The sequence below is a fragment of the Eretmochelys imbricata genome, chromosome 8 (assembly GCF_965152235.1).
Source record: "Eretmochelys imbricata isolate rEreImb1 chromosome 8, rEreImb1.hap1, whole genome shotgun sequence".
Taxonomy (NCBI): Eukaryota; Metazoa; Chordata; order Testudines; family Cheloniidae; genus Eretmochelys; species Eretmochelys imbricata.
In genome coordinates, this window is record NC_135579.1 from 52,297,790 (window position 1) to 52,310,415 (window position 12,626).

At 43.1% G+C, this 12,626-nt stretch overlaps 1 protein-coding gene across 1 annotated transcript in view; it reads left to right on the forward strand.

The window, feature by feature from the left end:
- The window catches only part of TDRD5 (tudor domain containing 5), a 29,602-nt gene extending 17,400 nt beyond the window's left edge, over positions 1-12,202 (forward strand). Inside the window, exons 12-18 of the mRNA XM_077824111.1 lie at positions 546-746; positions 2,279-2,443; positions 4,831-5,004; positions 6,323-6,532; positions 6,960-7,115; positions 10,679-10,895; positions 11,693-12,202. Of these exons, the coding sequence (XP_077680237.1) occupies positions 546-746; positions 2,279-2,443; positions 4,831-5,004; positions 6,323-6,532; positions 6,960-7,115; positions 10,679-10,895; positions 11,693-11,949 (1,380 nt within the window). The 3' untranslated portion in view covers positions 11,950-12,202. The remainder of the gene's footprint in view (positions 1-545; positions 747-2,278; positions 2,444-4,830; positions 5,005-6,322; positions 6,533-6,959; positions 7,116-10,678; positions 10,896-11,692) is intronic.
- The last annotated feature ends 424 nt before the right edge of the window (positions 12,203-12,626 follow it).

Sequence of the window (12,626 nt, forward strand, 5' to 3'; positions counted from 1 at the left end):
GGCTTTCTACCAATAATACATTTTGGGTTCTTTTTATTTCCTTCACATTCTAAGCATTTAGGTTCACATTTTCAAGCTTTTCTTCAGAACCATAAGGGCTAGAAACTTTTTTTATAAATGAAAGCTGAAATTCTCCTTTAATCACGTGACTCCGGGAGCTGAGGCTTGCAGCAAATCACCATGTATTGGAAGGCTCCTGATAAAACTTCAGGAGCTGGCCATACAGTTTGTCAGTCATTGGAAAAATAAGAGCTTAGAGTGCACGTCGCTTCCCAGTAATAACTCCAGCTCTGCAGCCTTTTTACATTTTGAGTAGTTAAACTTAATTGAGTGTTGGTAATCTTGTCAGGTTCAGTTTGGTGCATTTGCCTGTGTGGTACACCCTTATTACACTTACTTCAGCTAAACCTTGCCCGGTTGTGCCCCTGAATCTAGCTTGCCTTCACCCTTTGCATCCACAGCAAACTTTCTAGGAATGAGAATAAGCATCATATAGCTGCCAATGGGCTATTTTGTAGTAACCTGTTTATCCCCCTTTCTTCAAGGGGCATTGGACTACCAATGCCATTCTACAGTTCTGGAAGCTGTGTAACCTGAAGCCACTGGTGGGAGTGGTGGATGAATATGTGAACGGTATTCTTCACCTCTTCCTGTGTGACACTACCTCTGATGAAGATATCTACATCCATCAGGTGTTGAGAGCAGAGGGCCATGCTGTCATTTGCAGAGAAAATATTCTCTCCAAGGTGAAGAAGGGCAGAGGTGGCGAGTTTGAGCAAGACTGTTCAAGGAAGGGGCTGTAATATGGTGGGAATTTGGATTATGTAACAAGGAAAATTTACTCTTAACAAAAGAAATGCAACAGGAACTTCCAGTGCACCTTAAAATTTCACTCATCCCAGGGAGAAGAGTCCAGTACATTCATACAATAGTCCTTTATCTCATAAAGCTTAAGTTCACATTTATCTTAAGAAACAGGTTTTCACAGCCTGAACACAATTAGACATTTGAACTTCATCACCTAACCACCACTGTGTAATGCTGCAGGGTTCATGTGCGCTTTCATCTCTGCTGTGCTGTTGTTCAGAAAGCTGCTATGGCTTCATCAATGTTACAGAGAGGATTCTTTGGTAACATTTGCTAACATGGGTTTAGGAGGTTCTTAATGTGGATATTTTATTATCATTTATTGTTTGTTCAAGTAGTGTTGATAGGGACCTTATATAAATATGGAAAAAAAGTTTGAGAACTGTAGACATTCTGAATAGCAGTCCAGAACTGGGATAGCAGTGAAGAGCCTGTGTTACAGGGCAGGATTAAAGTACACAGGTGCAACTGCCTATAGGATACTTGCCTTTTCTATTCCTGGCTCTCACCAGTTCTGTCAGTCCATCATTTTTAACAGCACAAGATTTGCTCAGAAAATGAACTAAAACATTTAGTTCCATCTCTCTGAAATTGATGAGGTTTTACTGTCTAGTTTCAAGTCTGCTTGGAAGTCTTCTGCTTTTGTGTTTGTTTTTGTTAATGAAAGAACTCAAACTGTTATGCAGTTTTGGTACTTTTGCTCTGGAAATCTCAGTCTCAGGTGATTAGTTGTAATTAGCTTATTTGTTTGAAGCTCAAGGTGAATTTCAAGAGGTAAATCTCCAACCTTGTCTGCACTGACCACAGAAACCCAGTTACAGCATACTGAGGTATAAAGATGCTAGTGTGATTTATTTTTTTCCTGGTAAGTGTATAGTGGGTTATGCTAAAGTGTCACACTAAATGGATTATGCTCCAGCACCAGATTATCGTTTAGAAAGAGGCCTAGGCTGTTAAACAGTGCTGTAAAAATGTATAATTTAATATAACTAAGAATGGCCAACACTGTGATTTGAAAGTGAGAGTCAGCACTGGTTTACCAAGAACTATAAACAAAATCCCACGGTTTCAAATGTCAGTAACAGGCAGAACCCAGGGGCCTTGTGTCCTTTGCTTTAATCTGTAGGCTGAACAGTAAATCTTGTGGCAAGAAGTCTTGCCATTTTGGCATGTGATATGTCCAGGTACCATTTGATGAGTAGTTTTGTCACTGTGCAAAACCATTTTAGCTTTTGCAACAAGGCAGACTCTGCCAGCATCTAGATGGCTCCCAACCCATCTCCCACTCAGTTGGGTAGCAGGTTGCTGCAGTTTGAAAACCATTTCAAAATCTTGCTCTAGTTTTTTTTTCTTCTTTTTCTGTTGCTTACAACACACTTTATTGACTTTACATACTGTTTATTTTTAACAGGGGTTTATAGAACTGAACCCCTCAGTCTTGTACCTGCAGCCCAGTCCAAAGCAGGAGAATGATGGATCCTCGGGGACAGACCTTCCCTTACAGGAACAGGAATCTTTCTATGAAGCCAGCAGGGCAGTGAATCCGGAGCTGAATGAGAGTGAACCATATGCCCAGGTGGGAGGTTTTTAGCTCTTCTGTGTCTAATACAAGATTAAAAACAGCTGTTGTGTTGGGAGACTCTGGTGGGTTGGTACACTATGTTTTAACCCTGTGGTATAAAAAAGCAAACAGGTGCCATAAGAATAAAAATGTTTCAGATGGGACACAAATAGATCTCCTCATGCTTGCCTTTATCTTTTATTTTCCTGCCTGCTTGTCTGGTCTCTTGACAGCTCTTGGGTACTCCCTAAACTTCTAGGTATAGAGTCCTCTTTGCTCTGAGATTCCTGTTCTACTTACTCTTTGAACTCAGACCTTTACTTGGCATTGAGTTCACATATTGTATCTTGGAATCAGCCTTGACTTCAGACTTTTCCCTTTCTCATCTCCTGTGTCTTTACTTGCTTTCCTCTTATCTGTTCATGTGCAGTTGCAGTGGAGCAGCATGAATTGCATTTTTGAGTGTGTCGCATTCAGCCATCAGAGAAGCACACCATAAGCCACCTAATAAACACCCTGGCATGGCTTATTGCTATTAAAATTTGGCTTGTTCATCCTAAATTTAGTTTATTAAAAAACCCCATGAAAACCAGTTTTTGGGCATGGGGAGGAGTTGGTCTTACATAACTATTGTTCCACTCCAAAAAAAAAAAAAAACCCCTTCATCATAATATTTAGCTCTTATATAGCACTTTTCATCATTTGACCTCCAAGTACTTTACAAAAAAGGAAAGCATTGTTTTCCTATTTTGAAAAGGGGGAACTGAGGCACAGAGGGCCAGCGACTTGTCTGTCACCCAGCAGGCCAGTGGCAGAGCCAGGATAGTATCAGTGTCCTGAATCCCAGTCCAGGGCTCTCAATCCACTAGGCCACACAGTGGTGAAATATTTATTAACCAATTTTGTCTGCTCTTTTCTTATTTCTTTCTTACAGACTTTTCTGTGGCACACTTTATCAGGGCATCTGAGCACCTTTTGAATAGATCATAGAATCGTAGGACTGGAAGGGACCTCGAGAGGTCATCTAGTCCAGTACCCTGCACTCATGGCAGAACTAAGTATTATCTAGACCAGCGGTTCTCAAACTTTAGCAACCTGAGGACTCCCATTTTGATTTAAAAATTTTTGTAAACCCCCAAGTTCCCTGGTCAGCCCCAGGCCCTGCCCCCACTCCACCCCTTCCCCCAAGGCCCCAACCCTACCCCGCCTTTTCCCACCCCCGCTCCACTCCTGCCCCTCCTCTTCCCACCCCCTCCCCCGAGCGTGCCCCATCCCCACTCCTCCCCCTCCCTCCTAGCTCCTCCTGCACACCGGGGAACAGCTGTTCTACAGTGTGCAGGAGGCACTGGGAGGGCGGGAGAGGAGTTGATCAGCGGGGCTGGCAGCCCTGGACTTGATTTCGTCCCCTCCCCTGAGCGCACCCTGTCCCTGCTCCTGGGAGGGTCGGGGAGGAGTTGATCAGCAGGGCCTGTGGACCCCATTCTGTGGACCCTAGTTTGAGAAATGCTGATCTAGACCATACCTGACAGGTAATTGTCTAACCTGCTCTTAAAAATCTCCAGTGATGGATATTCCATAACCTCCCTAAGCGATTTATTCCAGTACTTAACTACCCTGACAGTTAGGAAGTTTTTCCTAATGTCTAAACCACCCTTGCTGCAATTTAAGCCTGTTGCATCTTGTCCTATTCTCGGAGGTTAAGGAGAACAATTTTTCTCCCTCCTTGTAACAACCTTTTATGTACTTAAAAACTGTTATCATGTCCCCTCTGTCTTCTCTTCTCCAGACTAAACAAACCCAATGTTTTCAATTTTCCCTCAGGGGTCATGTTTTCTTGATCTTTAATCATTTTTGTTGCTCTTCTCTGGACTTTCTCTAATTTGTCCACATCCTTCCTGAAATGCGGTGCTTAGATATTGCATTGTTCCTTGACCTGAGTATTATAGGAACCATTTTTTTATATCTCTCATAATAGAACTAATTTAAAACTAGTGTAACAAATCTAAAATCTAAGTGTTCTATTTTAAACACAGTGCACAGTGCCTAGCACAATGACCCCCCCATCTTTATTGGGGCCTATAGGTGTTACCATAAGACAAATAACAAATGATGATGCTCTGCTCTCAAGCAGAATGAGAGCCGTGTGTCTGCATTTGGAATCTTATAGCTCATTACCTTGCACAATATACGATATTTATATGTACTGTACCTTACTACTTTTGCTCATGCTCTTTTGAAATAATATATGTTATGGGTGAGTCCTTGGTTCACATGGTGGATGTCTCTCTATATTTTTGTACAGTAACTTATGTCAAATACAATAAATCTTTTAAAATCAGAATTAAAAAAACCAAACAAGCATGTACAGGTGAGCTGAAATAAAGTTGCTGTTCTCTTTCTAGAGATCTCAGGTTGATGAGAAGGATGCAATGTGCTTAGAACCTGAAGGAAGAGTACAAGAACATGCCTGCTCTGTGAATTCTTCTCTCACTTCATGGGACTCACAAGGCAAAGACTACAAAAATTACCAGGAAAGTCCAAATGGAGAGCCCAGAAAACCAGAACTGGAAATGCAGGTGAGGTTGGCGTTTTTTCCAATACTGAATAACTTAATTGAGGTTGAGATGAGAAACTGTCCCTTTATCAGCTTGCTGCTGACAGTAGGATTAGAAGCAATTCCAAAAAGCATTTGGCAATATGTATACCTGCAATAAAGGGTAAGGAAGAATAGGACATAGAAAGGAGCTCCCCGGAGGAATCAAGTGTTGGTGACAATTTAAAACTGCTGTAATAAAACTGCAAACTTTAAATGTTGTTCAAGAGATGTTTGCAAAGGTTGTTAATCTTTATACTATAATTGGCGAGGTATTAGGATAGGAACAGTTTTGGCAATGAAATTTTGCAGGCTTCTGGATGACAATATGAACTAGTGTTAGTGGAGAAGAATACTCTTGAGCGAATAAGTGTTAACTTACTAGCATACATTTTGTTTAAATGCAAACGAAAGAAAACAGTGGAATTGAATCTCCCTAGAAACCAGATTCTGTACATCAGAGTATTCCTCTCATCCACAGAAAGGAGCAAATGGTACACGTGCTGGAACCCCGTATCTTAGGGCAAAGAATGGTATTGTGGCAGTGCTGCTAGTGTGTACTGTATTAAGAGCTTCCAGGCTTAGACATGCAATGACTTTTCTGTCCATTTTAAAGTACAGTAGATTCCATTTCACTGGGAACCGAGTGGTTGCTTATAAAAGTTGCCATTTATCTGAAGGTTGCTAGTAAGCGGAAGGAAGACTTGTGGGGCTGCAGCCAGGGAAGGATGCACTGGGACATGCTGAGCACCCTGGCCTGGCACCGGGGGCACAGGCTCAGCATGTCCCAGTGCATTCTTCCCTGGCTGTACAAGTCTTCCTTCCGCTTACTAGCAACCTTCAGATAAATGGCAACTGTGGAAAGCCTCGCATCCAGACTGCAGTGGCCCTCCCAGCTGCTGCCCTGTCTGCAGCCTACTCTCCCAGCCGAAGGCAGGCTTGTGTGTCTGTAGCCAGGGAAGGCATGTCAAAAAGTTGCCATAAGAGACCTGCCTGTTGCCAAAATCCAAGTCTCGTTAACTTTAAAGTCAGTGGGATGGGATTGGTTCCTAGCCATATGTTCCTATTAACTGGAAGTTGTTAAAATTAGGATTGCTATTAAGCAGTATCCAATGTAACTATCAAACCTCACCGAATCTCTTCTGAGGCTAAATAAGAAGGGGCTGCAGGTATTTAGAAAATGGAAAGATGGACAAGGATAAGGAGAGATGAATTCCATTCTCTGCCCTTTATTGAATGGCTTCTGGATTTTTCACATACCCTCATAGAATATCAACTTGAGTTGGTTGCTTTTTTTAAAGGAAAGTCCTCATCTGGAGATGCCACACCTAGAGCTGGTGTCTGTGATCTCAGACATCTGGGATGAAAATTGGTTGCCTCTGCAAACCTTAAATAAGCAGACTGGTATTGGCCATGACACCTTGCAGTTGGATACTGTGGTTTCTTCCAGCCAGACCTCCAGCCATGAAGGAAGAAATCAGAGCCTGCAAAGCAAAGAGCAGCTGCAACAGGTTACTTGTAATCTTTCGGGGAGGGAGGGAAATGGACAGATGCCCCATGGTGACATCCTAAAGGGAATTAAACATTTTGTGCATGATGCACAGTAGGCTGCATATGCTGATTTTATGGGGAAACCTCGCCAACACCCTAAAGCGGAAGTGTGTATGAAGGGATACTCCATTTTGTCCAGATCTGTGATTTCAGGGCTCCTTTCTTGCTGGCCTCGTACACCAACACAATATCAAGTTTTTTTATGTACCTGAAAAGTTTTTTGTTTGGAAATAAAATGAGAGGTTTAGGTCCACTCTCAATTGAGGATTATATAATTGATCCTTTAATGCTATTTCTCTCTTGGTTGCAATTTTTGCCAGGTTTTCCATATGTTTCTGCCCCTCCCGCTTTCTCTCTTCTCCACACCCACTCTGCTGGGTATCTTAGGTAGGGCATTTTGCTGCTGCTGAAGAGACTTGGGATGATGTGTGGCCATTTTTGGATCATGTGAACATGGCAAGGACAGCAGTTGAAAAGTCAAAATACCCAATCCAGGAGACACTGGAACTGGGAGAAGTCCTGGAGCCCACCGGGGAACTGAAGGTAAGCACACATTTTCTGGCTCGGTATAGCGGCGTATTTTGTTTTTAAATTATTTTAATATTCCTGGAAATATTTTTGTTGGTCTTTATTAAATTGAAACTTTAGTCCAAATGAGGCAAACTTTAATCCAACTGTTTTAAGATAATCTACCTACCTCTGCATCTAGGTTCTTACATTGGGGCCCACCACCAGTTTGTCTGAGTGTCTTCCAAATTAATCCAATTATAGCAAGTAACGTGAAACAAAATGTAATGTCTCATCCTAATTCAGTGCCTTTGTATCAGAGAACCATCCCATGCTTTGGTATGATTGGCAGTCTCTGCTAATAGACCGTGTGATCTGCAGGAGTGGGTTGAATGGTTCCAGGTACGTCTAGATTCTCCTACAGAACTCTGTGGGGAAGCATACATATCTCCTGTCTGCGCTACGTCTCTCTAGTCAGTAGTGTTGACCCTTCCTTTTCATGTATGCTAGTGATGATGATCATAGAATCATAGAATATCAGGGTTGGAAGGGACCTCAGGAGATCATCTAGTCCAACGCCCTGCTCAAAGCAGGACCAATCCCCAACTAAATCATCCCAGCCAGGGCTTTGTCAAGCCTGACCTTAAAAACTTCTAACGAAGGAAATTCCACCACCTCCCTAGGTAACACATTCCAGTGTTTCACCACCCTCCTAGTGAAACAGTTTTTCCTAATATCCAACCTAAACCTCCCCCACTGCAACTTAGACCATTACTCCTCGTTCTGTCATCTGCTACCACTGAGAACAGTCTAGATCCATCCTCTTTGGAACCCCCTTTCAGGTAGTTGAAAGCAGCTATCAAATCCCCCCCTCATTCTTCTCTTCCGCAGACTAAACAATCCCAGTTCCCTCAGCCTCTCCTCATAAGTCATGTGTTCCAGTCCCCTAATCATTTTTGTTGCCCTCTGCTGGATGTTTTCCAATTTTTCCACATCCTTCTTGTAGTGTGGGGCCCAAAACTGGACATGGTACTCCAGATGAGGCCTCACCAATGTCGAAGAGAGGGGAATGATCACATCCCTCGATCTGCTGGCAATGCCCCTACTTAAACAGCCCAAAATGCCATTGGCCTTCTTGGCGACAATGGGCACACTGTTGACTCATATCCAGCTTCTTGTCCACTGTAATGCCTAGGTCCTTTTCTGCAGAACTGCTGCCTAGCCATTTGGTCCCTAGTCTGTAGTGGTGCATGGGATTCTTCCGTCCTAAGTGCAGGACTCTGCACTTGTCCTTGTTGAACCTTATCAGATTTCTTTTGGCCCAATCCTCTAATTTGTCTAGGGCTCTTTGTATCCTATCCCTACCCTCCAACGTATCTACCTCTCCTCCCAGTGTAGTGTCATCTGCATGATAAAGGGTAAGAGGGCAAGGAAAGAACCCAGAAAAGAATCTTTATACTATATAAATGTAGTTAGCAATCCAGACTCAGCAGCTTTATATTAGTGTAATGCTTGGGCCTGATAGTGGTGAGTGCTTGTCAGCTTCCACAGAATGACTCTCTGGTTGTTTGTTTTCCCCTGGCATGCTCTTTGTGTGACCAGCTCTGCTGTAGGTGGGAAATCTGTAGAATCTATTCAGTGTAGTTTCACACTGAGCCCGATCTTGCATCCGTGAACTCAGTGGGAGTTTTGCAGTTAACTTCAGTGGGAGGAGGAGCAGGTCCTATGTTAACAACTTTAAAAGTACGTCTATGGCTGAATTTATTTGAAGCTGCTTAGTCAATATTGCCAATGCCTCTGACTGCTTGATGAGTTAGGGGATTGAAGTCAGGACTCTTAATAGTCAGGTTGGGGAGGATCATTTGTGGGATGTGGAGCACAAAGTGAGCGCTGATAGTTAGGTGGTGATAATAAATGACTATCTAATGGTATAAGTTAACATGAATGCAGAGTTTGGGATGTACAAGAGGAGGGAATAGTGGAGGGGCATAAATTGTTCTAATGTTGAAGGCAGCAGAGGGATCAGGAATGATCAAATACCTGCAAGTTTTTTGTGCATTACTACAACTCTTTAACTGCAAGGAAGAGGTGGTTAGACTATGATGAGAACAGTTCTAGTGGGGTATCAGAAACCAGATTTGAGAGGATCAGGGGAAGAGCTGGAAGAAATGAGGGTAGGAAAGGTGGGTCTAAATGGGGTGGAGATGGGTGAGGCTTTGTGAGAGCAAAGAGAGGTTGCGGTGAGGAAAGTGGCGCTAAGGTAATGAGAGAAGAGCAGACAACCTAGCTTGTGCAAGCAGAGGTGAGGAGACGAGAAGGAGATCAAAATGGATGATGTGAGAATGTGGAGTTCCTCATGTACTGACTCAGATATAGCTACATAACTATTAGACAGCTGATCATGTGGCTTTAGGAGCGTAAGAATCTCCCTGCTGGAGCAGAACAGTCCATCTAGTCCAGTATCTTGTCTGACAGTGATCCCTGTCAGGTACTTAAGAAGAAGGTACAAGAAACTTTGTAAAGGAAAATTATGGAAAAAACTTCCCCTAGGAGAAGATTCTTCCTGGTCTCCCATCAGTTAGTAGTTGGCTTGTGCCTGGAGCCTGAGGGTTTCTATCCTTTGTGCTTTATCTCAGTTCACTGTGGATTGTTCTCATGCATTGACTTCTGCATATTGAGCAGAGATTTCCATTGAGCTATTGACATCAATGGCCATGTCTTTCCCAAGTGGTTGGTTAATTTGCACCCCAGCAATGTCGGTTAGTTCAAATTATTCTTTCCAAATGTGCATTACCTTGCATTTGTCAACACTGAATTTCCTTTGTCTATATATATGCTGCCTAGTTTGTTTACTATTTCAGGAGCTCCCCACAGTTATGTCTAGCATTGACTATCTTAAACAATTTTGTGTCTACTGTAAATGTTATCATTTTACAGTTCATAGAAATGTAGGGATCTCAAGGTCATCTAGTCCATTCTGCCACGCTGAGGCAGGATTAAGGATATCTAGACCATCCCTGACAGATGCTTGTCTAACCTGTTCTTAAAAGCCTCCAAGGATGGGGATTCTGCAGCCCCCATAGGTAGCCTGTGCCAGTGCATTAACTCATCTTTATAGTCAGGAAAAAACTTAAGTTAATAAATACAAACATCAGTCCCGGTACAGATCTGTGAATTAGGTGAACCTTTAAACTAGAAGCGAAGGTTTTATTCAACTAAAAATTGACTGAGCAGCCCACTCAACCTCAGTCCAAATTCCCTTGAGCTCACTCTGTCACTGCCAGTCTTGCTGTGCCTGGGGCCTCTCTCCACTCAAGAATTATGAGGGTTTTTTACAGCAGACCATTAATATCTTGCTAAGACATGAGCCGAGATGGAATTTTGTACATTGCAATAAGCAACCGCCCTCCTTGGAGCATGTGGAGGAGGTGCTGTCTCTGGCCCTGATTTTGTGCAATTGGCCAAAAAAAAAAAGAAACGTAGTGGCTAGAATTCCTTTCCAGCTATGTCTGGATGCTTAACTATATGGTGACCAGGACAGTTGATGAAGTGTGGGTGCACTAATCTTGCTCTCTGCTCTGTTTTATATTTGATTGCAGACACCAGCCTCTCCTGGAGATTCACCAGATCCTGCTATTTTGTCCAAGTCACTGGAAGAGTTTTGTGTCTCCCTAAGCCATTCCCAGCCCTCAGCAGAGCCTAGCCAACTGGAGCCTGATCAGAACAAAATATCTCCTAACAAGGTCCAGTGTCTTACAGCACCAGCTGCTTCTGCCTCACTTACAACAGCACCTGTATCTTTGGAGAAGCAGAATGGTACTGTGGATTTGTCTGACTGGATTTTTAGGGTGTGTGAAGACCTGAAGGGGCATTAGTATGTGCATTCTACTGCCCAGTTTGAATGCTGGCCCTAGCTCTGTGATCCTGGTACTATGCTAATGGCACTGGTGGGTGGCTTCTGGTATTGTCTGAAGTCCATTATAGCCAGAAGCTGGGCTCAGGAATCCTGGGGCTAGGGCACTGGTGTATGCAAATGGAGATCTTGAATCTTGGCTTTTTATTGCCATCTGTCCATTGCACCAACAGTGACTGTGGGTTGATGCAGTACTTCAGGTTGGCCCCATGTGCAGAGAAGTGGATTCCTAAGTATTCCATGGGGATGAACTTGAATTGAGGTTTATTCCTCTCTTGGTTCATTTCCCTGCCTTATCCAGATATTTATCTTCTGTTACTTTTGTCCAGCCCTTATCCTAGATTTTTTTGCCTGTCTGTTTCAAATGTTAGGATTTCCCAATATTAAATGGACTCTCATCTCCTGGCATTTAAGGGATTCCATGTAAGACCATGGAAAATGAGAGAGTGAAGCCCTTGTTCTTTCTAAAGCCCTCTGAGCTCCCATGTTTATGTCCTCTGAATCATAAATTGATTTTAATTTCACAACACCCCTTTGAGGTAATGAAATATTTATGCCCATTTTACAGCATAAAATAAGTGACTTGTCTACCGTTGCATAATATGTCTGTTGTAGAGCTGAGAATCCAGTTCTTCTGAGTCCCAGTCCAGTGCCATATCCATTAGACCATCCTTCCACCCTTGTCTCATTTACTATGCAGGGGAAGTCATTCCAGAGAAGGTGAAGAATGAGGACCTCTGGAGGACCCAAGTTATCACACTGAGTAGCAGTAACAGCTGCACTAATCGAGGGGCTGAGGATAAGAATTCCCTGATCCTAGCTGCTGAGCTCCAGGTGTCAGAGAAGCTCCACATCCCTCGCAGTTCTCCTACCGCAGCATTGGGAGCTGCTGCACGCTTGGCCACCTCCAGTGGCCTTTTTCACTGGTTCGCTGTCCTGAGAAAGTTGGAGACATGAGGAGAAGGAGGAACCCCAGCTGTATGATTTCTCAAGAAAGGAGTCTAATTCACTTGTACTGCATCAGACAAGATGGAGAAACAAAGAAGATGCTCTTTGAGGGGTTGGTGCTCCTGTGCCATTTCTCTTTGGCCGTAAGAGATATTCATCCTCCTGATAACTAGAGCCTAGGGTCTCCTTGGACATGCCTGTGTATGGGATAAATGTTGCTTTTATTTTCAGTGGAGATGGTTATATTCCTTTTATTGTACTGCTGTGCAACGACTGTTCTTTTTAATATAGTGGTTTGAACTGTGTTTCAATGTTGTTGTGTTTTGTGTGTGTGTGTGTATAAACAGTCTCCAAAAGGTGGAGGAAGGAAATTGGGGTCAGATTTGGCAAGTCATGTTAGAAACAGACTATCTTAAAAAAAAAAAAAACCCTCTTTCCACTCACCTCTAAACCAGCTTCCCCTCAAAAACAGGCATTGCCTTGAGCTTTGCAACTTATGACTTATTGTGAGTAAGGATTTTTTAAATGCAGTGGATCTATCACATAATCCTTTTCTTGGTAGTACAACTAGAGTCACATCGTAAGTCAGGCCATCCAGCCTGTGGTGAGCACTCCTAATCAGTAAACAGCCTACGTCATGCCCCATTGTCTTGCTGCGTCTACATAATGTTAAAATATGGTGGTGG